Below are 25,856 nucleotides of genomic sequence, written 5' to 3' on the forward strand. Positions count from 1 at the left end.
CGCCAGGAACGATTCCCAGCTTGGGTCATTGTCTGTGCGGAGTCTGCACGTTCTCCCCGTATCTGCATGGGTTACCTAGAGGTGCTCCGTTTTCCTCCCACAGTCTGAAAGACTTGCTGGTTAGGTGTATTGATCATGCTAAAATCCCCCTCAGTGTACCCGAACAGGCGCCGGAATGTGGCGACTAGGGGATTTTCACAGTAACTTCATTACAGTGCTAATGTAAGCCTACTTGTGACACTAATTAAAAACTTTAGAACATCATGCCTTCATATAAACTCATGTCTCAGACCACCTCTACAAGTCTTGGTCAATCAATGAACGTGCAGCAGGAAACTACTTAGAAATTGTGGCCGGAGATCAGAAATGTTCTCAATGAAGTTTAAACCAGGATAAGGGACATCTCAGAAGAAGCTATTTTGTAAAACAAGTGGAAAAAACCTACCTTTCTTGTAAAGTTCAACGCTGGAGATTGTGGTTCCAAGAACTGGCTTCCAGCTGGTCATCATTCCTTTCAAGGGCCAAGGTTAAACTGAGCAAGCCCAATGAAACAATAAGCTGAATATACTTCCCACAGAGCAACCAAACCAAGGAGATAATTATCAATCCCATAATCAGCCAATAGCTGAATAATTTAAGTGACCTTCCTGCCTTATCACCATTACAATAAGGAGCTGGAGATTATTACAGGCGCAATGAAGCACCAAAAATCTCAGAACCATGTGAAGGTAGAGACCCAGTGAAACAGTTCTCTATTTCCTTATCCTAATTTTTATCCCAAGAAATTAGCATTTGCTGAGATATAAGATCAGGAAAATAACTCCCCCCACCCACTGCTGATTTAACCTTAAATATTGGGACTTTATAAAAAATGGACAAAACACTCAATTTTGTCATATTCTATCTTTAGATTTAGATTTAAATGTTACATTTTTGCAGTTCTTTCATCCCAATTTAAATGTTTTATCTGTTGTATCTGCGTTCTTCTTCACTCCTTTGTATTTATTTCTCATTTGTGCAATCAAGTCGCTGCTATAAGTTTTGTGTTTTATTAAAAGGATGCAGAGGTTCCTGAACCATTGATGTTATTTCTCAAACACTCCACTCTACTTTTTTCACCCATCTCACTCCCGGACCACGAGACTGGTTAGAAGAAATTTTGCTTCTCTACTAATGAAAAAGAGCAGAAGATCCACTTTCTAATAATCTTTTCAGATGACACAACAGAAGGGACATTACTGAAATACATTTTTTTTAAAAATCTATCCTGCAGTTTGAACAAACCTGATGATGTGTGTACAGCTTGATGGGTCTTCTGCTGCTGGAGCTCCAACATGATCTGCTGGTGATTATTCTCCCTGAAAAAGCTTTCCACAGCTCTGGACTGCAGAAGTTTGCTCTCCCAAAGCTGAGCGCATAAAGACAAGAGATTTAAAAACAATTACAAAAATTGAATTGAGAGATTCAGGAATATGTGATAAGCTACTGAATATAAAGAGCATACAGCTCATTGGTGATGGACAATCCAAGAGTAATATCATAACTATCAAAATATTATTCAAATCAATTTGATGAATGCTGTACTATCTAAATGGTGAACAGGCAGAAACAGTGGAGATCGAAAGAGATTTAGGGTTTCATATACATTGATCATAAAGGTATCACGGATAATTACAGAAAATAATCAAAAAAGCAAATAGAATGGAATGCAGTCAGGTATCACTTTTACACACACAGCCGAATTTAACGTTAGTAATGGGATCTCACCCACTTGAGAACCAGCAGGAGGCCCGCATCACTGTTGGGGAAGACCTGGCGGAAGTACATACCATCAGGTCCCCGGGAGTGGAAATCATGATTCTGAAACACATGCCCCTCCACCAAGATAGCTCTCCATTGCCTGTCACCCCCAGGACAGTGGCTGCTGCTGGTAATGTTAATCCTCAGCCTCTGTTGAGTACAAGGGATCCAAGCCTCAGGTGAGTGAGGGCAGGATGGATTTTGCAGGGGGGTGGGGGGGGAGGTTGGAAGAAAGGACAGGTGGGTGACTCTCAGCAGGGCTCCTATTTCCAATGCCAGTTCCTAGATCAGGCACTAAGTGCCTTTGAACGAAGAACCTAACAGGGTTTGCTTTTTGGGCTCCCCACATGGCCACTCCAATGTTGGTTGCCAGTTAAATAACAGCAGTGGCAGGCTGAGGTGCTTAAACGGGTCTTAATTAGTCTCTGGGGCTCTGGGCTGGAAGCATGTCCACAAGCTTTTGCACTCCAGACTTCAAAAAGGGAAGGAAATAGAAAAGCAGGTAACTATAGGCCAGTTAGCCTAACATCTGTCATGGGGAAAATGTTAGAAGCCATTATCAAAGATGTTATAGCAGGGCACTTGGAAAAATTCAAGGCAACTGGGTAGAGTCAACACAGTTTTATGAAAGGGAAATCATGTTTAACCAATTTATTGGAGTTCTTTGAAGAAGTCACATGTGTTGTGGATAAAGGGGGACTAGTGAATGTACTGTACTTAGATCTTAAAAAGGCATTTGAAAAGGTGCCACATCAAAGGTTATTGCATAAAAGCTCATGGTGTAAGGAGTAACATATTGGCATGGACTGAAGATTGTCTAACAGAAACTCGTGGAAAATCAGACAGGAAAGTGGAGTTGAGTTTAAGGATCAGCCATGATTTTATTTAATGGGAGAGTAGATTCATTGGACCTATTTATTCCAGTTCCTATTTCTTACATTCATATATTTTTATGTCCAGGTCAAGCAGCTTTATTGCCATACATATAACCAGTCTAAGTTTAGAAACATATGTTTAGAGCAGAAACTAAAACTTTTGTGGTAACAAAAGAACTATGTACCTGCTTTAGATCCTTAAGAACATGATCATCAATGCCTTCTTCGAGGAAAAAATCATTCACATTGTTGATGACATCCTCAATAACAGATTTATAGAGTCTAGGCTGAAAAGAAATGAGTATGTTATGAACAGTCAGATCTTTTTTGTAGTTTTAACTTTTATAAAGCTCACATTCTTGCTCTCTTTTTCGTATATCAGGTGGCATAACACTGCGAGATAAAAAGGATAGATGACTCACAAAACTGGTCATGCGATTGCTAAAAGCACTGAAATATAGTAAATAGTACTGTGTCGTCAAAAGGCAAGTCTTAGACTTCCCACTGTCTATTCCAAGATCCAGCATCCTTGTTTCAAAAGAAAATAATTAACTGAGCATTTTAATATTCATGAAAAGCAGTAGTAATTTTGCATAATGGCACAATTTGTTCAGAACACTGAGGTGTAGCTTAGGCACCCGTCATATTTTTGGTTAAGGTATAAATCATGTACAATTGAGGGGACAAATAATGAATTCCTAAACATCTAACTTTGTTGCTTCTTACGCGGCCACTGTCAGGTATAGAAATCATCAGAGTTCTACTGCTGTTCTGGCCAATATTTATCCTTTAGTTAACATAAAAAAACAGATTTTCTGGTCATATATCTCATTGCTGGTTGTGTGACCTTAACTATGCACAAATTGGCTACCAAATTTCCTACATTACAACAGTGACGACATTTCAAAAGTATAATTAGCTGAAAACAACTTTGAGACTTCTCGTGATCATGAATTTACAGATGCAAATTTTCACCGTTTGAGATTGAGAATGTGGCGAATTGCAAACATATACAAATTGAAACACTAAGGCACTTGCTGACAATACCCTTTTGTCAACTTTCAGTGCGATGTCTTAACTTGAATAATCTAATTACAAATCACACAATCTAGTCAACAGCAAGGACACACGCAAAAGAGTAAAAATCATTTTAAATCTTCCTGCAGATTTCAAATTCTTTTTGCTGGTCTATAATTTCTAACTCCTATTTGATCCATTTTTCCAGTTGTATTCTTAGTTTCAAATTTTAGCCAATCACCAAACTAGAAATTCTAGGGTCAAAACTGCATGATCTGGAGCCTTGTGCGTATGGTAAAATCTGTTATCTGATATACTCGATGTGGTGCCTGTTAATCAAAAATGCTGATTAATGGGAGCTAAACAAGACAAAGTGCTGTTCTGTCTTTGAGGGTTTGAGTGGAGAGCAGAAGCACCTGGGCAGGCAAGGGCCCCAACACTGTAAAACCACCACAACTGAAGGCCAAGCTGACACAATGGCCTTCAGACTGGCTTTGAAAATATAAAATCAAGCTGTTTCACTGATGGTTACACCAGGCGGTATATCTTTATTCAGGCACAATAACCAAAACTGACCCAATAATTTAATCACTTTGATGTAAAGCCCAAGGATAACTTGTGCAGATTTACAGCATTTTGTTATTATCAGCTTTTTTAAAATAATGCATCATCTGAATAGAGTGACCGGCTTTCAAAAAAAACTGAGCAGTCAGAAATTCCGGGTACTGGAGAATTCCAGCTGGCGAGAGATGTCCAAAGATGTGCGTGTTACATTGATTGGCCAAGCTAAATTGCCCCTTAGTGTCCCAGGATGCATAGTCAGCGAGATTAGCGGGTAAGTGTGTGTGGATACTGGGATAGGGCCTGGGTGGGATTGTTGTCAGTGCAGACTCGACGGGCCGAAAGGCCTCCTTCTGCACTGTAGGGATTCTATGATTTCTATGAGTGTGCCAGATAACAAAGTTTACTGTACACTCACATAATTTACCAATTTTGTGGCCGAAGACCTTGGTCTCCAAGAGCAATAGAACTTCATTCTTCTAGATTATATCAGGTTATATATGGAAGTTTGCTCACTTAATTAAAGGCATCACAGAGCTATGTTAAGAAACTACAATTGAATCAGCTTGAAAGGCAGAAAGATAGAATATTTTGCTGTAGGCTAACCCTCATTTTCAAGGGATAGCCCCTAATTAGATCCACAGATTGAAAGGAAATCAGTCAAATGAACCTTCAAGCTAAGACTCTGTTCAATTTAGTCGAGATGCAAGGTCATCTTGGAATCGTAAACTATAACAACACGGATTACACAATGCCTTGCAGCTTCAAGATGCTGTTTAAAAAAAAGAGTAGCAGGTCAAATGGTGTACAGATCAACAGGTTAACACACCTGTTTAAGCAAAAGCCCCTTTAACCAAGCTGTTAAATACTTGTACATAATTTTTAGGATACAGTACAATTTCATCCCAAATGAGTTTCTGCAATAAATTTCGAATCTCCATTATACAATGCAATTTTTGGAACGTGAGAAAGGTTAGACGTTTCTTCCAGATAAGGATGAAAATAGAGGATTGGCAATCTTGAACCCGCACCTACACACCTCTTTTTACCAGCAAAAAAAACTGTAAAGGAGAACTTGAATTCGACTATTCACTTAGACAGCGCAGGAATCTAACAAGGCAAAACAGTATGGAAAATAAGAATTAGCGAACGTATTCTGACACAGGGGTATTATATCCAATCTGAATCTGATCTTCAATGCAATGTCTTTTTCAGCATTGGTTAGAGATCAAGAGGGATGGTGAGGGCTACTGAGGTACTTTTTATTCTTTTCCCATCCCACAAATGCTAAAGCCAATTGTGGCATCCCCAGCAACTGCCCCAGCTGAGATCAGCTTTCTCAGCACAAGCCATAAATTGAAGTTATTGTGCGCCTCTGGAGTTGTGCTGTAAGCAAATTGGTAGCTATGTTTCCCTCACATTATAGTAGTAACTACAGAAAATAGCTCATTATCTTCATGGAAGCATATAAATTGGCCCTGGTATTAAACTGAAAAGTTGGGGTGGGGAGGGTATGGGCTGTGGCCAGGAAACATTGCAATTGTTTCTGGGGAACCCAGAACCCAACGGATTGGGTCAGAATCTGTGATCTCAACATAATTGTACAAATTTTCACATCGCCAAGTTGCATAGCATTGGTAAAGAGCACCTACATGATACAATCTCAGCAGTCCACAAAATGGAAATTGGTGGGGTTCAGGATGGATGGTGGACATTGCACAACAGAACAAAGGTTCATGGCAGAAATGAAAAAGAAAATTCTGGAAATTCTCAGCAGGTTAAACAGCAACCGTGGAGACAGAAAGAGAGTTAATGTTTCAGGATGATGATTTATCATCAACAATGGAATGCCAGGTCATGGACCTGAAACAGTAACTCTATTTCTCTGTCCACAGTTACTATCTGATCCTGAGTATTTCCAGCATGTTATGTTGTGGCTGTTATGGTGTCGTCAAGAGACTTGGTAAAGGAGATTTGCAGCTCTCGAATGCCCTGAAGCAGTGCCCCAATTCATACATGCAATCCCAATTGCTAGAAGATTCTGCCTCGAGAGAGGACGCCCTCGTCTGGGACGATCACTCACTTAGTTTCCATTGGTCCCTCAAGTCAGGTGGTTCACTTCTGCTGTACTGTACAGAAACCAAATACAAAACATCCCTCCCCCTTTAATTTTTTGTTATGCAATCTTCAAAATCAATCCACATTCTAAATAAATATTAGACACTTGCAGATTGACGTAGCAATTGTTCAATAGAGGGATTTTGAGGTTTGCATTTAACATAACTCTCCTAGAAAGTTTCAACTATGCACGTTCAAAATTTAGTCTTGCATGGGATTCTTCTGTACACGCTTGTTACTTTCCGAGTTCTGTCCTAGACTGTGCACTGACCATGGTCGACATACTTTACTCTACGGACAGTGTCACTCTTGCCTCTATCGAGCACCTTACTCTACAATGTATATTGATATCTACAATGCATGTAGTTATCATCACAATATAACACAGTCTTAACAGTTCTTCCACAATCTCAGTTTGTCACTTGCGAAGGAAATAGTCATGGTACTCTTACTTCTGGTACTTAGGTCATGTGATAAAAGTTTCTTCTCTACCTAGCGTTTCTATTTGGCATATTTTCCATGTATTCATATTGGTTCTTGTACTTTTCTATTAGTGACCATTTCAGAAATCTTGTTCTGGTATGCAATCTCTTTTCTCTCTGAATTTCTGCTTTGCCTAGTTCTCTCCAGCACACCACCTTAAACTGGGTGGTTTCATTTTTTAATGTCTTCCTTTTGCCATCTGGAATAACCAATCTTCTGCTTAGACCCAAGTTATTCTTTATTCCAATGCATCAGCTTTCGCAATCTATTCAGTTTATCCATTTCTGAGTTTCTTCAAAAGGTGAATCCATCATTCCCTTCTAACAACATTTGAGAATGACCTTTCCCTTCTCGTGCTTTGCATGGCTTTGCATGGTTTCAGACAACTGCCATTTTGCTTTTGTTGTAGTTGCATCGAATCCTACTTTTATAGTCAACATTTCTTCCTTCTTGTTATATTTATTAAACAATTTTCCTGAATTGCTAACTTGTTCCAACAGCGGTGTTCTCTCTTTGGATTTGTCAATTGCCAAGTCCTCCTCATCACCCTCAAACACCAGACAGCTTCTGCCTCTGCAGAATGCCAATTTATCCAGCTCATTTGTATTTTCCACATGACTGGTAGTTCGATCATTCAGTTCTTATCGATCACAAAACTGATTGCTCTTCTCGAGTTCCATGCTATGACCTCAGTGGCTGAGTTCTGCTTGTGCTTTCTTCTTTCAACTCTTTTTATCTTTTATTCATATCTTCATGCTCTTACTCCAGTTCTGTCACCGCTTGCTGGTGAATGATGATACTTCTTACTGGCCCTAATAGTTTTCCTAACTACTTCCGCCTTTTTCATAGTGCTTGTGCTTTTTTCTTCTTAGCCTTAATACGGCTGGACTGCTTCTCATTTAGATTACAGGTTGTTACGGGGTTGTCACAATGTTTTCTTTGGTACATTTAAAACTATTGTTTTCCTCAATTAGCCAGACAAAGTCGCAGAGTGGTTTCAAGATGATTCATTGACAAACTGCAGAACTACAGGTTTCCGACTAAGTCATTCAGACCAGTCAGAGTGCAGAATTCAAAAATACACAAGCAATTAAGAGTTACAAATTTGATTACAATTAGCATATACCAATAAAAGTATAGGAGTTATTCTCTATCCACTCTCAGTTAAAGGTTACACATCATGCGTACATAACGGTATAGTGTCCAATTATAAACTAGTGCATGTTATATCATGAAGAAATTATAGCTATATCTCTGACCAATGGTATATCAACCTCCCCTTCCATTGTCCCTTGTTCTAATGGGCAAACGTGAACTTCAGCTGCAGATCGTTCAATTAACTGGTCCTCGACTCTTATCTGGGTCGGTTTTAATCGGGACCTGTGGTTTTAACATATTTTTCCCTGAGATACAGCTTGCAGCTCATGATTTCTAATTTGTGTGATTACTAACCCTTTCAGTCACAAACTCTTATCCTCATTTTCTATTTGCTGTAGTTCTCGGTTGAGTTCAAACTTTTTTAGAAGGATGACTTCTCTTCTAAAAACTTCAGAATCTCTCTACTAAACGTCTCTCAGTGCAGGACACCCTGCAGATTCTGTTGAGATCAGGAGATCTGCAGATCTCAACATTTCACTTTCCCATGCTTTTGGGGTAAGCTTTGTTCTCATCTGATGATGAGTGATGAGCCTCTTCTTCCACCTCCAGCTGCATACAGTGATCTTACCACAGCACATGTCACTCATGATATTAATCGTCTTTCTCTTTTGATATACCATATACATCTAACGTGTGTCCTATCCTGACCTTGTCAATTTGAAGTCCGCAAAAGTTGGAGAAAAAAAGCTAAGTCCACACCAGTAGACTCTGCCAGATGTTAGCCAGAGGGAACTAGACAGCAGCTACAATGAGATCTTGTTCAGATGGGAAAACCCCAACCTAGACTGCTGCTCAAACTCATCACCATATCCCTGGTCAGTTTTACAAGCTGCAGGAAATCTACTGAAGTAAACTGCTGAAGTAAAATTTGGAGCCAAGTTAAAAACAATTTTAATAGAATCTAATAAAGTCTCCTTAGAGACTTAGTATGCACCCCACATCCAATTAGCAAATCTCCAACATGGCAAAGATTTTTTGCCAGCAACCTTTATTAAATTAGTGGATAAGTATAAACTGGGTTGCACTGCGGCTCAAAACTCACCCCCACCCATTCTCAATCAACCAATTCTTGGTGGTCCTATTGCAGAAAGCTGCAGAGATCTGAGGCAAGGGGCACCATCTCCTTCTGATAGATATCCCAGCAAATTTGAGTATTGACATCATTGGAGAACAATTTTAATTTCTTTAAGGAGACCTAGAACTGCTCGAGGCAAGGTGGGCATTACTTTTGAATTACAAACCAACAGTTAAAACACAAATACATCAGGAAAACAGCAGGGGACATCCAGGTGCCATTTTAACAACTGCTACCAGGACAGCCAGGGTTAAAATCAGCCCAGACAGAGAGAAAATGCTGGAAAATCTCAGCAGGTCAGACAGCACCTATGGAGAGAGAACAGAGCCAACGTTTCAAGTCTGGATGACCCTTCGTCAGTTTCAAAACTGAAAAGTTATTTTTTTAAAAAGGGACCTTTTGACTAATTGCTTCAGCATCATAACAAAAATCCCAAAAGAAAAGTTAACCCGAAGGGTGTGATTTCTCAACTTTTGGCTCGGGTCTCAAAACTAATTGTTGTTGATATACAAAGAGCTCTTTCCTCCCTCCACTGAGGATTTGAGCTGGGATTCCCGGAGTTTGTGGAGGGGGAGCGAACAAGGTGGTGGAGTAACGGGATACGAGCTTGGAATATTGTCCAGTCTGTGCTGGGAGGCTGCGGGGAAGGAACTTGTGTTAGTCTGTCCCACCCAAGCAGAATGTTGGGGTCCAATGGCTCTTGTTCAACCCCAGGGGGTTTAAACAGAGGGGTAGGGTCCCAGTTCAGTGGCTCTCCGCTGGGAGAGGGTGACTCACCACAAGGTTGGCGTTCCCCGAGCACGCCATGTTCCTGAGCGCGAGCGCCTCCCGCCTTGGTCAAACGGCCCGGTTGCCAGGCTCGTGACGTCATAAATCGGTGACGTCATAAAGCAATGACGTCGCGTCCCCTTTCGTTGCGACGTCATAAACACTGATACGTCATCGCCCTGGGCAAAGACGTCAGCAGGGCTCAGGGCCTCCATCTAGTTTGAGGCAGCCTAATGTCTACTGTGCACCTGCTAGAACTCTGCAATACCTCTGTCTCAGCAATGTCCTTCCGCGCCCACCATCAGTTTGGAAGAGCACCCAAATATCCTATCTGTGACTTTTTGTTTTCCCCATCTCCCACATCAACTATCCTTCTTACCGAGGGACCAACCCCCCCCCCCCCCCCCCCCATGTTATGTATCTTGAAGGCCTACCTGCTCCCATGAACCCTCACCCCCAGAGCTGTGCTGTAACCAAATACAGGTTTTGCCATTTGAATGATTGCAGGGTCCTAAACTGTTGTCAATGCCAATTGGAACCTCTGTGAGTATTGTGGAACTTGCTGGCCCATAGTGCAGCAGAGTCTGAATCGTTGAATGGTTTCAGGACGGAGATTGATATATTTTAATTTGAAAAAGGGATAAGGGAATATGGGGAAACAGGTGGGGAGGTGGATTTGAGACCAGGGAGAGATCATGATCTGATTAAATGGCAGAGCAGGTTCGAAGGGCTGAATTTGCCTACTTCTGCTCCCAACTCCTACGTTCCTAAGTATATCTGTGATTCTATTTTGATGGTGAACTCAGCTTCGTGGATACGGCGATCCTCCTCTGCTTCCCTCTTCCAGAAGCAATTGTATGCTCCTCCTTCCTCTCTAACCTGGCCAGCTTTGCGCAGGGAGTCTGGCTTCACTGAGAACAGCAGCATCAATGCTATGTCTTGCAAGTCCTGAGATTCTATGGAGGTTCTCCTTCCAGGGCATTGCAGGGTGATGGATAATCACACTTATGATTATCCATAAGGGTATGTACATTCCAGGTTAGGGTTGGAAATGCATGTTTTTTTCTTGGCTTGTGAATTTTCAACCACAAGGGTATTGGTCCCAATGGGTGCAGTTTCCTGGTCAGGACAGTTTGCGACAGTGCTGCTTCTGTCCTCTGGTGTGTCTGCTCTGACTGAACTGGGAGAAGGAGACCTGCTTTGGGAGCGTGGTAGCTGACATCTGAACTAAATGATCAAGCCAATGAAGCTGATGGCGGAAGATCATAGCCTCAATTTTTGTGATGCCTGCTTGTGAGAGAATACTGATACTGGTTTGTCTATCCTTCCCATTTAATATTAAGAACCTCTGCTAACAAAGGAGGATGTTTGTGATGGTGAGCTCATGTTGAATGCATTTGATGAGAAGGAGGAGACCATTGCTATTTGATTTCCCCACTCCTTTTCCAATGGTGCCCTTCCAGATGGTGCAGTTGCATCCAACTCTGACATCAAAATCTCACAGAAGAATTAATTTGTTTTGTTTCGGGGTAGCTGCCAGAGCAGAATCCAGATCTTCATAAGAAAGCTCTTTGGTTTGCTCAATACAGTTAAGCGTTGGAGCATAAATACTAATGATTATGGCATTGATTGGCATTAAACTGAAGGTGAAAGCACTTCACAGGCAATGGAGTACTTTTGAAGTGCAGTGGCTAATGTAGAGGTGGCTGGCACAGTAGTTAGCACTACTGCCTCACACCGCCAGGGACCCGGGTTCAGTTCCGGTCTTGGGTGACTGCCTGTGTGGAGTTTTCACGTTCTCCCCGTGTCTGCATGGGTTTCCTCTGGGTGCTCTGGTTTCCTCCCACAGTCCAAAGATATGGAGATTAGGTGAATTACCCATGCTAAATTGTCGCTCAGTGTCCCAAGATGTGTGGATTAGCCATGGGAAGTGGGTGGGGTTACGGGAGAGGGCATGGGCAAGATACTCTGTCAGGAAGTCAGTGCAGACTTGAATGGCCTCTATGAACCAGGTGGCACATGAACCAAAGATTGGTCTGACTATCTGCTGTTAGATGACCTCACCTTTGTTAGTACCCATTCCATTGTTTTCCAAATGCACAAAAGCAGGATTTGAGGGAGATTAAAAAGACCTACTAAATGTGGCTAGTGATCCAATATCTCTCATTGCTCCATTGATTTGTGACTTATAAAAGGATGTGCCATGTCTGGAACAGTTAAAGTTATTTCCAGTGGAGAGCAGCTGAACAATATTGAGTATTAAACAGTATTGAATTCATGCCTGTTGCCTGTGGAAATCAATGAATGATATTGAGTGAATTCTGCACATACTCAGTTTAATTTAGAACGTCAATGGTCCAATTATTTTCTTTGCTTAGAGGAACCAGCTCATGATGGTACTGATTCACCGCATTACTGTGATATTAAAATAACATTATTGAAATAGCCAAAGAGCTTGCGGCAAAGCATGGCACAAAACACTCTACAATATATAGTCACTTAATATTGATTTAGAAGACAAAGTAATAACAGAATTGGCATTTCTATAAGGAATCATTTATTTAATAAGATTCCCAATTAGAATGTAAATAAAAAAGGAATTCCTTAGATCACATGATGCACCGCGTCTATTGCAGAGAAACCATGTGTTGTTCTTTCTTTCAAACTTAGGTTTATTTTGTGAAATTGAAACTTGAGCATTGACTGTGGTGGGATTCAACCCTCGAGCCCCAGAGCATTGCCCTGGGTTTGTGGATTATCAGTTCAATAACATCTAACACTAGGTCATAGGGGAACCCTTGGAACGGAAGCTTCTTTACAGTCAATGAAGCAATCTCGTAGTGTAATCATTTTTGTAAAGTAGGGGACACAACAGCCAATTTGCCCACAGCAAGCAGCAATGTCCTAGTCACCAGATAATCTAATTTGGTGATATTAAGAGATATGTATTGGCCAGGACGCCAGGGACAAATCTTCTGCACTCCTTTGAAATTATACTACAGAATCTCCTTGCATCCAGCTGAGAGGGAAGACATTTAACATGCATCCATTCTAGGAGAGCTAATGACAGATTGTATAATGGTAATGATGCAAAATACCAAGGATGGATTCAAGGTCTTGTTCAAGGGGGTCAAGCCTGAGCAATGATGTGGAGATGCAGGCGTTGGACTGGGGTGGGCACAGTAAGAAATCTCACAACACCAGGTTAAAGTCCAACAGGTTTATTTGGTAGCACGAGCTTTCGGGGAACGCTGCTCCTTCATCAGGTGAGCAGCGCTCCGAAAGCTCGTGCTATTAAATAAACCTGTTGGACTTCAACTTGGTGTTGTGAGACTTCTTACTAATCCTGAGCAATACCTTGCTGCTAACTTATATCCAGAAATGTGATATTTTGATGCTTTTTTGTTATCTACATGAGCCACCTGGCAGTACAAAACTTGAATATTGTTGGAGAGAGAGGCATGTTGCTGAAGCTTTTCATCTTGCACTCATTAGGACAAATGCAAAAATGCCAAATTTCAAATGATTACAACAATTTATGCTAAGGGAAAAAGCGTACTGACAGGTTAGTAAGTCAATTCTGACTACTAACTCAGTCAATTCTAATTGGGCAAGTGTTTGCCCTGGAGAAAACATCAGGCTCCCGAGCTGCAAAAAGGCACAAGGCTTGAACATGTTCCTTTTGTTTGTATCAACTTGCCAAGCCTCCTTTGACAGCGTCCTCCAAGCCCTTGCCTGCACCACCTAGGAGAAGAACAGCAGGTCAATGGGAGCACCACCACCTGGAAATTTCCATCCAAGCAACATACGATCCCGACTTGGAAGTATATGGAACTATACCTCCACCAGATGGAGTGCTGCAGTTCAAAAAGATGGCACACCATCACCTTCTCGAGGGCAATTAGGAATGGACAACAAATGATGGCCTTTCCAGGGACGCCCACATCCCATGAAAGAATAAAAGAAAATCTGCATATATTACCATGAAGTTTATTCAAAAATATGTGCCTGATTTACAGTCTTCCCCAGATTTGGCATGATTTTTTCACCAGTAGAGTGGATTCCAAACTTTGTTCCTTCCATCCATCATGTGTCCATATCAGGTTTCAGACTCTTGCTCAGCTTTGTTAAACCAGTTCCTGATCCTGACCAGTTCGTTCTGCTCTGCTTGATACCTGTGCTGTCAATGTCAAAACTCCCTTTATGCTGCCATATGCATAGCTCTGATATTTAGAGGGGAACTTTCACCCCATAAAATGGGTTGGTTTGGACTGGGTGGGAGGTTAAAGTTTTAAAAATTAGAACTCCAATCCAAACTCACCTCCAACCTGTAGCCAGGAGGAGGCCAATCAGCACATTTAATATCTTACAGTTTTTAATTTAACAGGTTAATATTACCGATTTTCAATTTATCAGTGGATAGCAACAACTTTTCCCAAGCGGGATACCCAGAAGTAAATCAGATGAGGACTTTCACATCAAGGAAGCCTTTCCACTTACCTGCTGGATCTGGTGTGCCTGCTGGACAACCCCTGTGATCAGTCACACCTACTTACAGGTTAGTTGCTGGATTATATCTTCTGGTTGTTGCTACAGTTCTGCATGTTTTTGAGTGCTTTCCATAGTTAATTACATTTTTTAATTGTTGACAAGGTAGGATATGGTTAGCTTAATGGCTGCTGCAGAAATGAGTTATTCCCAGAATTGGGTGGATTAGTAGCCCTTCTATGGTGACATTGCATATAGCTGGGAAAATAAATGGAAGCCATTATGATGAAAGCCACTGTATGTGACACAAAGTTGGCATCCTGACTTCATTTCAATCGATGGCCATGATTAATCACACACTGAAATCGCTGTACCTGTTCTCGAGGTTAATGCAATTTATCCCTAAGTTTCTTTTTTACTGCCAGAAATTAGACACAAAATCATTGTACAAGAGCTTAATGTACTTGCATCAAACGGTATCTGCCATCATTAATTTTAACTTCTAAAGAACTTGGTGCAACATTGCAAGGAATCAAAGATATTCCACTTCCTTTTCAGACCACCAGATGGGGCTCTTTACCAAAGGAGTCATCAACTGCAGATGAACTATCTCAGGGCAAACATCATCAAGATGGCGAGCATCAATGGTAAAGGGATACCCTGAAAAAGCCTTACTAACTTCCGCTCTTGGGAAAACACTAACACCCAACCTGGAAGCAAGCACTGAAATGTCTTGGGGAACCATCTAGGCCAAAATCACGGTTTCCACCATCCGAGAGGCAAGCCAGAGGTGGTGCAGCTGGAGAGGTCCCACCAAGCACCAACAATAATGACAAGAACAGCCAGTTCTGCACACGTCCATACCAATTTCGGATCACACATTTCTGTCATGAGAGGACCCACAGAAGATGATGATGTCATTCACAGCTTGGATGCGCTCAAATAATGAGGAGTATACATACCATCATCGCCTGCAGGAAAACAAAATGAAACCATGCCACTCAAAAGATTTTATGAGTCTATAGACTTTTTATTGGAGTTGAGTCAGAGTCTACCACAGATTGATGTATTGAATGTTTCATTTGTTTGGTTGGTGCGATATGAAATGGGGATTAGCGGGGTAAATATGTGGGGTTACAGGGATAGGGCCTGTGTGAGATACTCTGTTGGAGAGTCAGTGCCAACTCAATGGGCCGAATGGTCTCCTTCTGCACTCCAGGGATTCTATTCTATGCTCTTCAGTGAAACTAATTTGTTTCAGAGCAACAGAGCGATTGAAAGCAACGTCCCTGGCACTCTTTAATACCTGCTGTTCCAAAGACAGTAGAAGAAAAAGAAAAAAGGAAATTTTCATTTATTTATCAATCTTTCATGACCCCAGGACGTCCCTAAGTGCTTCAGAGCTCACAAAGGGCTATCGAAATATAGTCACTGTCATAATCGGTAGGAAACTGGCTGGAATCTAGAGCTATGGGAGAAAATTTCAGGTAAAAAGGAGAGAAAGAAAGTATGAAAAGGAAAATCTGATAGCGAGCACTGAACATTATACAAGCAGATGTTAGGGGTTTCATATATGTCAGGTCTCCTGGGTTTAGCATGAGTGTGTTACCTTTCCAGTCTAAGGTTTGCATACTTTATTCTCTTGTAATTTGAATCAAAACGTTCATATCGAATCTAAGTTGAACAGTATTCAATGTCGTACATACTGATCTGCTTTCCTTTCCACTTGATAGGTACCTTGATGTTAATTCTTGATCATGCGCAGTTTAAAGTGGCTCAGAATTCAAAACGTGAGCTATTATCATTGTCTCCTCTACAACATGTATATTACTGTTGGTAGTGTCCTTCCACAGTGGGAGATTTTATTTTCTCATCTCAAATGTCACATGCTCTGGGGAGTACAACTAAAGATACAATGGTCCTAAATGGCCACTTAAAGATATATGTTAACAGGTCTTAGAGAAGGTTGCATTCTGTTTTGCAAGAGACATTGATAGGAACTGCTCAGGAATACTCTCCTGCATCGAGAAGGAAGGATTGACTACATGTTACAAGTTGCAAAATGAAAACAAAGAGTAACATCTTACAGTGCTTTAAGTGTTGCCAATATGGCTGTCTGCCCATGTACATTCTCCTCTAAGGTTGAACTATCCTTCCCTATTTTTGGCTCCTGCACAGGTGCTTCATTGACTGCTGCCACCACTGCAAGCCCCGAGGGTCGCACACTAACCTCTGAGGAGGAACAGGAAGCCTCAAGAGGTTGCAGCAACACATACTTGCTCTGCACCCAGCACCAGTGCAGATACTAGCACCTTGGTGAGGAATCATGCCTCAGAACAAAGGGAACCACAGACTGCTGAGGATGAATGAGACTGAGATGGAAACATAGATACATAAAATATTGAAGCAAGAGAAAGCCATTTGGCCCTTTGAGCCTGTTCTGCCATTCATTATGATCATAGCTGATCATCCAGCTTGATAGCCTGATCCTGCCTTCCCTTCATTTCCTTTAATCCCCAAGAGCTATATCTAACTCCTTCTTGAAAACACTCAATGTTTTTGCCTCAACTGCTTTCTGTGGTAGTGAATTCCACAGGCCCAGCACTCTCTGGGTGAAGAAATTTCTCATCTCAGTCCTAAAATGTTTACCTCGTATCCTTAGACTATGACCCTGATTCTAGTCTCCCCCACCATGAGGAACATCCTTCCTGCATCTACCATATAGTCCTGTTAGAATTTTGTAGGTTTCTATGAGATTCTCCCCTCATTCTTCTCAACTCCAGCAAGACTCGATGGGCTGAATGGCCTCCTTCTGCACTGTAGGGATTCTATGATTCTATGTCAGTCCCGCCATCTCAGGAATCAGTCTGATAAACCTTCGCTGCAATCTCTCTCTACAGCAAGAACATCCTTCCTCAGATAAGGAGACCAAAACTGCACACAATATCCAGCTGTGGCCTCACTAAGGCCCTGTATAATTGCAATTAGTGGAGCAGACCTCTGGCAGTCAGAGGAGTGCTGGAGGAGAGCCAGATGCTGAGTCCCAGTCATATGACAAGCTTCTGGAGTTGTCAGTAAGGTGGCAGATGCTGAACGTCCAGTGTGAGGTACATGGAGATGTGACAGAGATATTGCAAGAATTGCATTGTTGGACATGGACTTTGGGAGTGTACAGGCCATGAATGCTGTGGTCACCCCCTCAACAGAATCTATGGATTCCTCCATTGACAAACTGGTGACTGTCTCAGCAGATTATAGAAGCAATCATGGGTACACATTCCATTGCCCTGTCACTATGCTCAGGGGCCCAGAGCCCAGGCAATGGGGAGACATGGAGCTTGGAGTCACATCCAGCTCCTGGTCCCTTACAGGAGGGCCAAACAAATCGCATGGTGGAGAATGGGCAGCAGCTGATGCCACTTGGGGTAACCACGGGCTCTCCAGATGGGGCAGCCTTTTCTCCACCCCTCTGGCATTGGCACAGATACCTTTGAGTGCCACAGCGACTGACGGGCTTCCTGTCATAGTGCAGGAGACTCCCACCACACAGGAGCCCTCACAGTCTCAGGTGACCAGAGGACAGCGATCAGTCATTGCAAAGGTGCTTGAGAGCGAGCTTTATTCTTCCACTTTGTTGACAATAACACACATCAAAACCCCTCTGGATATGAGTGAATTCAGTCCAAACTCATGATTTCATCGTGTCATGTCCCAGAGGTCAGCTATGGAAGTGGGAAACAAACACTTTTGAGAAAGGTCATTTAGAAATGGCAATTTAATGCATATCATAATGCATGTGAAGCAGCAAAAATATTTTACTTGGTGTTGAAATTTAATTCAAAAAAGCGAAGCATGCATTTCCAAAGCTCACCCAAATCTGCCAAGGGGAATATATAATTATTTCACGTTATTTTGTCAAATAGGAGAGTTAGGTATAAGTTTACTTTTATACATTTTAAACTTTTAAAAAATCAAATCATAAATGATTCAGTCATATCGCATTATGAATACCGAGGACTTAGAATAATGAATAAACAGCATTATTCTATGGTTGTATTAGACTATGTCATATTCACTTTTGTGGTATACTGTACTGTATATACATGTAACAATTGTGCAACAATCTACACAGCACTACTCAATGTAAACCGATCCCCTTGAAAAGCAGGAGAAATTCGACACCTTAATGCAACTATACATATCTATGTGTATTCTGCAAGGGCATGAATCAATTTTATTTCTTCCTTCCTCTGTTTTTCCCAGCACCTAATTATCTGTACATTTACCACTGGCTGGAGGCCAGCTATGTTCGACAAGATCCCGCCCAGCATGTTTCCAGTGCGGGGGGAGGGGATACATAAGTAGGACAGGTGCCCACCACACCATCTTCCCATCCGCCCCCATAACACATTGGCTGCTCTTTGTGTACACCCCCACTCCCAAAATCAAAATTGTTGCTTCTTCCTAACCCCCTTCCTAGCCAGGACCGCAGACTGGCCAACTTTATCACAGAACCCCCACAGTGCACAAGGAGGCCATTCAATCCATCAAGCCTGCACTGACAACAATTCCACCCACACCCTATCCCTGTAACCCCACGTATTTACCCTGCACACTAAGGGGAAATTTAACATGGCCAATCAACCTAACCTGCACATCTTTGGAGTGTGGGAGAAAACCGGAGCACCCAGAGAAACCCCACGCAAACATGGGGAAGGGGGTGGCAACGTATGAACTCCACACACACACACAGTCACCCAAGGCCGGAATCAAACCTGGGTCCCTGGCACTGTGAGGCAGCGGTGTTAACCACTGTGCCGCCTTTTTAGTGAGCCCTGGGCATTTTCCATCTTCCTTGCTGCAGTCCCAGCAGCAGCCATTGATGCCCATGGCACTGGCAGGACAGATGGAGCCACCGGCCAATTGGATTGCCAGGCAGTGCCAGAGAGCTGGACTTACTCCCCAGTGAGGGACAGAAACCTCACACTAACCTTGTTAAACCCGCCTGCAGCACATCATGGCTGCTGGGCAGGCCAGTGTGGAGCAAGCTGACTCAATATCAAGTTTATTTCCAGGGATGGCGGACATTAAATCCTCCCCCCCCCCCCCCCCCCCCACCACCACCACCACCCAGACCCCCACATAATCTACCATTCCCATGGTATCATGCACACTCTAACAGCAGCACCTCAAATTATTTGAGGAATGTTACGAGTTAAATGCGCACCACATCATGAAAGATGTTCATTGAGCTGTGTGTGTTGGTAAGCAAATAGCAAAACACAATGTCAGTCACATTGAATTACATCATTTTCATGTGATGTGCCACTTGCATCTGGATGATAGAATCTCAATCTTCTCAATCACAGAGCACAAAAGGTCTGATGAGCACGGTGGCACAGTGGTTAGCACTGCTGCCTCAGAGCACCAGGGACCTGGGTTCAATTCCCAGCTTGGGAATTGTCTGTGTGGGTTTTCTTGGGGTGCTCCGGTTTCCTCCCACAGTCCAGAGATATGCTGGTTAGGTGGATTGGCCATGATAAATTGCCCCTTTGTGTCAGGGGGAATACTAGGATGAATGCATGGGGTTGTGGGGATAGGGCGTGGGTGGAATTGCGGTCGGTGCACTCGATGGGCCAAATGGCCTCCTTCTGCACTGCAAGATTCTATGATATCTATGCAAGATCTTCTTCAAACACTAATTCCTTAAGAATGCCCTTTCTGTAAATTTAGTTAAATCCACATGGTGACATTCAAATTCAGAAAGTTTGCCTTTGCAAATCTCATAAGAAATAAAAGATTTGCATTTGGAAATAATTTTGTATTGTATCTGTACAAGGTCTCTGAATCGGTGACCTCGGGATTGACTCCACAATAGGTTTCGGATCTTTCTGGTTTTTGGAGAAAAAAAACAGAACATTCATTCAATTAATTGGAGACACATGAAATCAAATGAATAAGTTTCTTTTTATTAAAGTAAAGTTAGAAAAAGAAATACATTGTAGTGAAGAATTAATGTTTGAAAAAAATCCCCGGTCGGGTGGGGTCAAGGATTGCTTCGACTCCTTGCAGCGTGGGAAAAGACCAGCACGCAAAGCCAATAACTAGTCTTGTGCACCAATGCAGCACACCTAGCAAAATTGTCCCATTAGTTATTTTACTCATTTAGTAAAAATGTACAGTTTTTGGAAAACTCTGTTTTTTGCATAGCCGGGTTAGAGACACTGCATCTGCACTGTATTGTCTTACAATGATCCAAGGATTAAAAAAAATAAAGTTTGTCCAGGTTACTCATTTGAATTTCTATTCACCTTTTAAAACAAGTGGGGCAGGATTCTCTGGCTGCGCACACCCAAAGATCGAAAATACCCACCCGAGCTCAATGGTCCTTTAAATGGCCCATCGAATTTTCTGTCTCGCCCGCTACAATTCCCACAGTGGGCAAGATGGGAGACTTTCGGCCATGATGTTTCTTGTGTACGTCCTTGTATTAATCAAGGTGAGTCACCTTAGTGCTGGGCACCTGGGGCTGGATTTTGGCATCTGAAACTGGTAGGTTGAGTCAGGAAATATCCTAAGACCTGCCTCAGTAAGAAATACCCCAATACATGTGATTTTCGCTCTGCAAACGGCATTCAGTCAGATCCGGTGAGCCAAAAGGGGTCAGCCGCCATGGGGGCAGTGAGTGCTGAGGCAGAAATAGTTTAATTCTAAGGCAATTTATCACTTAGGATTTGGGGAAATATTCATTTTTATTAGAAGTACTACCAGTATTCAAATTGAAGACAATTAAAAGGCTCATCTCGGTTCTCTGGAACTGTCTCCCAGTTGTTTTGGAAGTTGCTAGGCCCTCTAGTCCTCACCCCCCATGGACCCTCATTCTATGTCACCTCCATAGCCGCTCACTCAGTTTCCACCATGAGTTGACCTCAGGAACCATGTGGTAATGAAAAGAATAATCTTTTCGCTATCCAATACAGTTCTCCCTCTGACAAACTTGATAGTGGAAAAAAACTTGCATTTATAGAACCTGTTTAAAGATCTTAAATCTCCTCAAGTAGTTATTCCCTTTTAAAAACAAACAAAACTCCTATTTGGACCCCACATCAAAGACAGTTAATTATTTAATAGATTGTTTAAACTATCAAAGTGTGAACTCAGAATCTAGCTCTCAGTATCAATATCAAGAACTCAGATTTGGTACAGCACAGTTACATATTCAAGCTTCCCATTATAGCACTCATTACACCTCCTGACGGGACGAAGGTGGGGGTTGGGGAGAGGTGCAAATCTATTGCTGGGTCTAGGTATATACAGTGCAAATAACAAAATCATTACCTAATAGTGTGTACTATTTGCATCATACAATGTTGCTGACTTTGTGAATATTTAAACATTTATTGAAACTATCGTTGTTTTTATTCTCCCCACAATTCTATAGTACTTGTTTTCAATTGAACAAAGGTCAGTTTTGAATATAGAGATTTGCATCATGACACAAGGCACTAGTGAAGAATGAAATTAGCTTACATTGCAATTGATTGATGATTAAGAGCAGTTATTAGTATTCTGCTCCAAAAAATAGGAATATTGATCAAATAAAGCATTTTTTGCAGTAATAGTTTAATTCTAAAGCAAATGATCACTTGGGATTTGGGAAATATTAATTTTTATTTGAAGTGCTACCAGTATTCAAACCGAACACAAATTCTTGGTGGACAGTACATCTATAGAATTGACCCATAATCTTAAATGTTATAAAGAAATATAGCTGTACACTTACTAATGTCTCTTAGCCCTTGCTTAATGCTTAAAACTGCTGGCTGGAATCAGTCTGGGAGCAAAGGTTTTAAGTAGAGCTCCATCTCCTGTAACACATTCCACGATACTAATTCACAATATCACAAAAGGGAAAGCTTGAAGCAAAGTACCTCTTCCCAGGCTCTTAACAGGACAACAAGAAGTAACTGGCAGATGCCACTAAGTGCATAGGAATCTATCTCCCTTCATGAAAGGGTACCCTTTTCTAAGGTTTAACATCATGGGCTGGATTTTACAGTGGCAATCCCGTCCACATATGATCGGCTGCCTCTCGGCAATTTAATGATGAGAACAATGTTAATTGCTTTAAGGCAAGACTTTCTCCCCTATCTCAGGAGGAAGTACCACTTTAGAGAGCTGCCGGCCATTCAGATGGCCAAAAGCTCTATGGCCCAAACAATGCCAGGCATGAGTGCCACTGCTGAGTCTTCAGGCAGTCCTTAGAAAGAGGAGCCCAGACTTAAGCCAGAGTCAGGCTAGCAGGCCCTGGCAAGGGAAGTGAGAGACATGAGGGGCCAGGTTTGAGAAGCGAGGTGGGGAGGCTAAAGAATGACAGTGTGGGAGGATGTCCCTCCTATAGGCACAGAGGACCCACTTTTAAGGAAAACGACCCCAGCTTCTCTAGTCTTCCACACAACTGAAGTCCTTCATTACTGGGACTATTCCAGTAAACCTCCTCGCCACCCTCACTAAAACCTTCATATCCACTCTAAAACGTGATACCCAGAACTGGATATAACACTCTAACTTGGGCTAACCAATGATTTATAAAGGTTTAGCGTAATTTTCTTGCTCTCGTACTCTGTCTCCATTTGTTTTTCAACAGCCATCTCAACTTGTCCTACCATCTTCAAAGTTTTGTGTATGTACGTCCATAGGTTTGTCTGTTCCTGCATCCCCATTAAAAGTGTAGATTTAGTTTATATTCTTCTTGTCAATCCTATCAAAATACATCACTTCATACTCTAGGTTAAAGTTCATCTGCCACACGTCTGCCCATTTCACCATGTCCTCCTAAAGTCTGATTCACACTATTGACTACATTTCTGGGTTGTGTGTCATCTGCAGACTTCGAAACTACACCATGTGTACCCATGTCCAAGTCACTAATATCAAAAAGAGCAGAATGCTATTTAGTAAAACAATTCCTTCATAGATTACTGAATTCTCTCACCATAGGCAATGATGGAGAAACAAGGCATGGTACTATGCACTGTACTGAGTTTCCAAGCTGAGTCACACTGCTGCAGTTGAGGACTCTGGGTCTGTACCCGATGGAGTTTAGTAGGATGAGGGGGACCTCATTGAAACTTACAGAATACTGAAAGGCCTGAATAGAGTGGATGTGGGAAAGATGTTTCCATTTGTAGGAGAGACTAAAATCCGAGGGCACAGCCACACAATAAAGGGACAACCCTTTAGAATCAAGATGAGGAGGAATTTCTTTAGGTGGTTATTGAATATATTTAAGACAGAGATAGATAGGTTCCCGATTGGTATGGGGATCAAAGGTTACGGGTAAAAAGCGGGAGGATGGGGTTGAGAAACTCATCAGCCATGATTGAATGGTGGAGCCGACTCGATGGGCTGAATGGCCTAATCCTGCTCCTATATCTTATGGCACCAGGCAGAGTAAGATAACTTCCCATTGGAGGTGGGAAACATCAAATGGAGGGTCTCCACTGGGCTACCTCTGCATGTCAGCAGTTACAAATAGCACTGATGATGGTCAGAAACATAGGCAGATACTTGAGGGCCACAAAAGGAGTAGTAGGAAAGTCTGCGGGGAGAGAGCCAGGAAAATACATAGTCATACAGAAAGTTCAAAGAATAATATCCTCAACTTTGAGTATCACTACACATTCTGTATCACTTTTCAAACAATGAGTCCATAATCTTAAAATTATAGTCAATAATTGTTACAATATAATGTTGGCGATTATGTACACTGCAAGGTTCATTGGGTCGCACAATCTCCGGGTTTGTCTGGATCTTCTCCTTCAATTCTAATCCATTTCTTTTCAATTTCGACCTGCAATAAGAAACATTCCAAAATAAGACATTTCAGAGAATCATAGAATCCCAACAGTGCAGGAGGAGGCCATTTGGCCCATCGTGCCTGCACCGACAACAATCCCACCCAGACCCCATCCCCTGTATTTAACCTGCTAATCCCCCTGACACTAAGGGGCAATTTAGCATGGCCAATCAACATAACCCGCACATCCTTGGAGTGTGGGAGCAAATCGGAGCACCCGGAAAAAAACCCACGCAGACACAGGGAGAACGTTTTGTAAATTTTGAGAATATCTTCATACACACTTTTCCCCTTTTGGAGAATAGTGGATGCATTCCCAGGCTGATCATTGTCCTTTGAACTGCGTCATGAATGCATCTTCCATGGCCAACAAGTCCTGGTGTGGGACTTGAACCCGGAGTTTCTGGTCCAGCAATAGGGATACTATCACTGTCCAGAACATCCCATTCAGGATAAGTAAGGAGAAATTGCACCTACTGTACAAGAAAAGGAGATAGAGTTAAACTAATAACTAAACAAATGTGGTTTAATTTGTTGCGTGCGAGTGGCTTTGTTCAAGGCATCAACAATTTAACCAATAATAAGCCATTCATTAACAGCTGGCATAAAACACCAACACTCCTGGCCTATTGTGTCCAAATGGCTTATCTTCATATAATCACTGAGATTTGTATCCTTATTTATTAGAGCATTTTCTAAGATATACATCAGTGATGTGTTTCATGATGGGGCATGAATTTGGATTTGCTGGATAAACACTGAGGCCTTAGCGCGGAATTATTGTTAGTGTCCAACCCATAATAAAACTGGATAAATTAAAATGTACTTTCTGTGGGTTACAGTTCCACTGAGGATGGGGGAAATTTTGTTCTGATCATTAATTTGGAATCCAAATCCTCCTCCTTCAGGGACAGGGAATGTGAAGAAGCATTGCTGGAAATCCTAGGCCCTTCCAGAAACGGAATAGAGCGTATTTATTTTACTTTTTTCATTTTAGTTTTCTTTTTCTCTCGTTAATTTGCATTGAAGATCATCAAAAACAATATAATTAGCATAAGCTTAGTACATTTGTCACACTTTTTGTGGAACTGGCGCTACACATGTTGGACTATAGATAGCAGCACGAGATTCATACAGTAGCGAATGATTTAAATTAAAATCTAAAATGATTACTAAATCAGCTTCTCTAATATTCTATGCAACTGTCTGAAACCCTCATAACTATGGGCAACAAATACTGCATGCCAGAGTTTGTATGTTGAAATTACTTTGATATTAGTAACAAACACATTAATATGTTCATCTAAAAGTTTTTATGTCCATTCATTTAATGTTTTATTGTAAATAGGTGTACACTGTTAAAATATAGATAGAAGAATTTTGAACAAAAAGTTTTATAATGGCCTGACTGCGTTAGGGGTTTCACGTGGATTCAAACTAACCACGGATTTCTTCCAGGAGGTCTGGCCTGAACAGAGCACAAACTGAAAGTAAAACTGCAGCCTGTGGCAACACCCAAATGACATCACCATCAAATCATGTGATCAGCTCTCAAAACAAACATGCAGCCTTTTAAAATACATACCAAGTTTGTTCTTGGTATCACACAATATGACATAAGCCTTTTTGAATCTTTGAATATGAATAACTAAAT

At 41.7% G+C, this 25,856-nt stretch overlaps 1 protein-coding gene across 1 annotated transcript in view; it reads right to left on the minus strand.

Moving 5' to 3' along the window:
* LOC144504904 (stonin-1-like) overlaps window positions 1-25,856 on the minus strand; it is an 83,952-nt gene that overhangs the window by 38,630 nt on the left and 19,466 nt on the right. Inside the window, exons 5-6 of the mRNA XM_078230653.1 lie at window positions 2,861-2,962; window positions 1,285-1,408 (exon numbers count right to left, since the gene is read on the minus strand). Coding sequence (XP_078086779.1) covers window positions 1,285-1,408; window positions 2,861-2,962 — 226 coding nt within the window. The remainder of the gene's footprint in view (window positions 1-1,284; window positions 1,409-2,860; window positions 2,963-25,856) is intronic.

This window comes from Mustelus asterias, chromosome 15, assembly GCF_964213995.1.
Source record: "Mustelus asterias chromosome 15, sMusAst1.hap1.1, whole genome shotgun sequence".
Classification (NCBI taxonomy): Eukaryota; Metazoa; Chordata; class Chondrichthyes; order Carcharhiniformes; family Triakidae; genus Mustelus; species Mustelus asterias.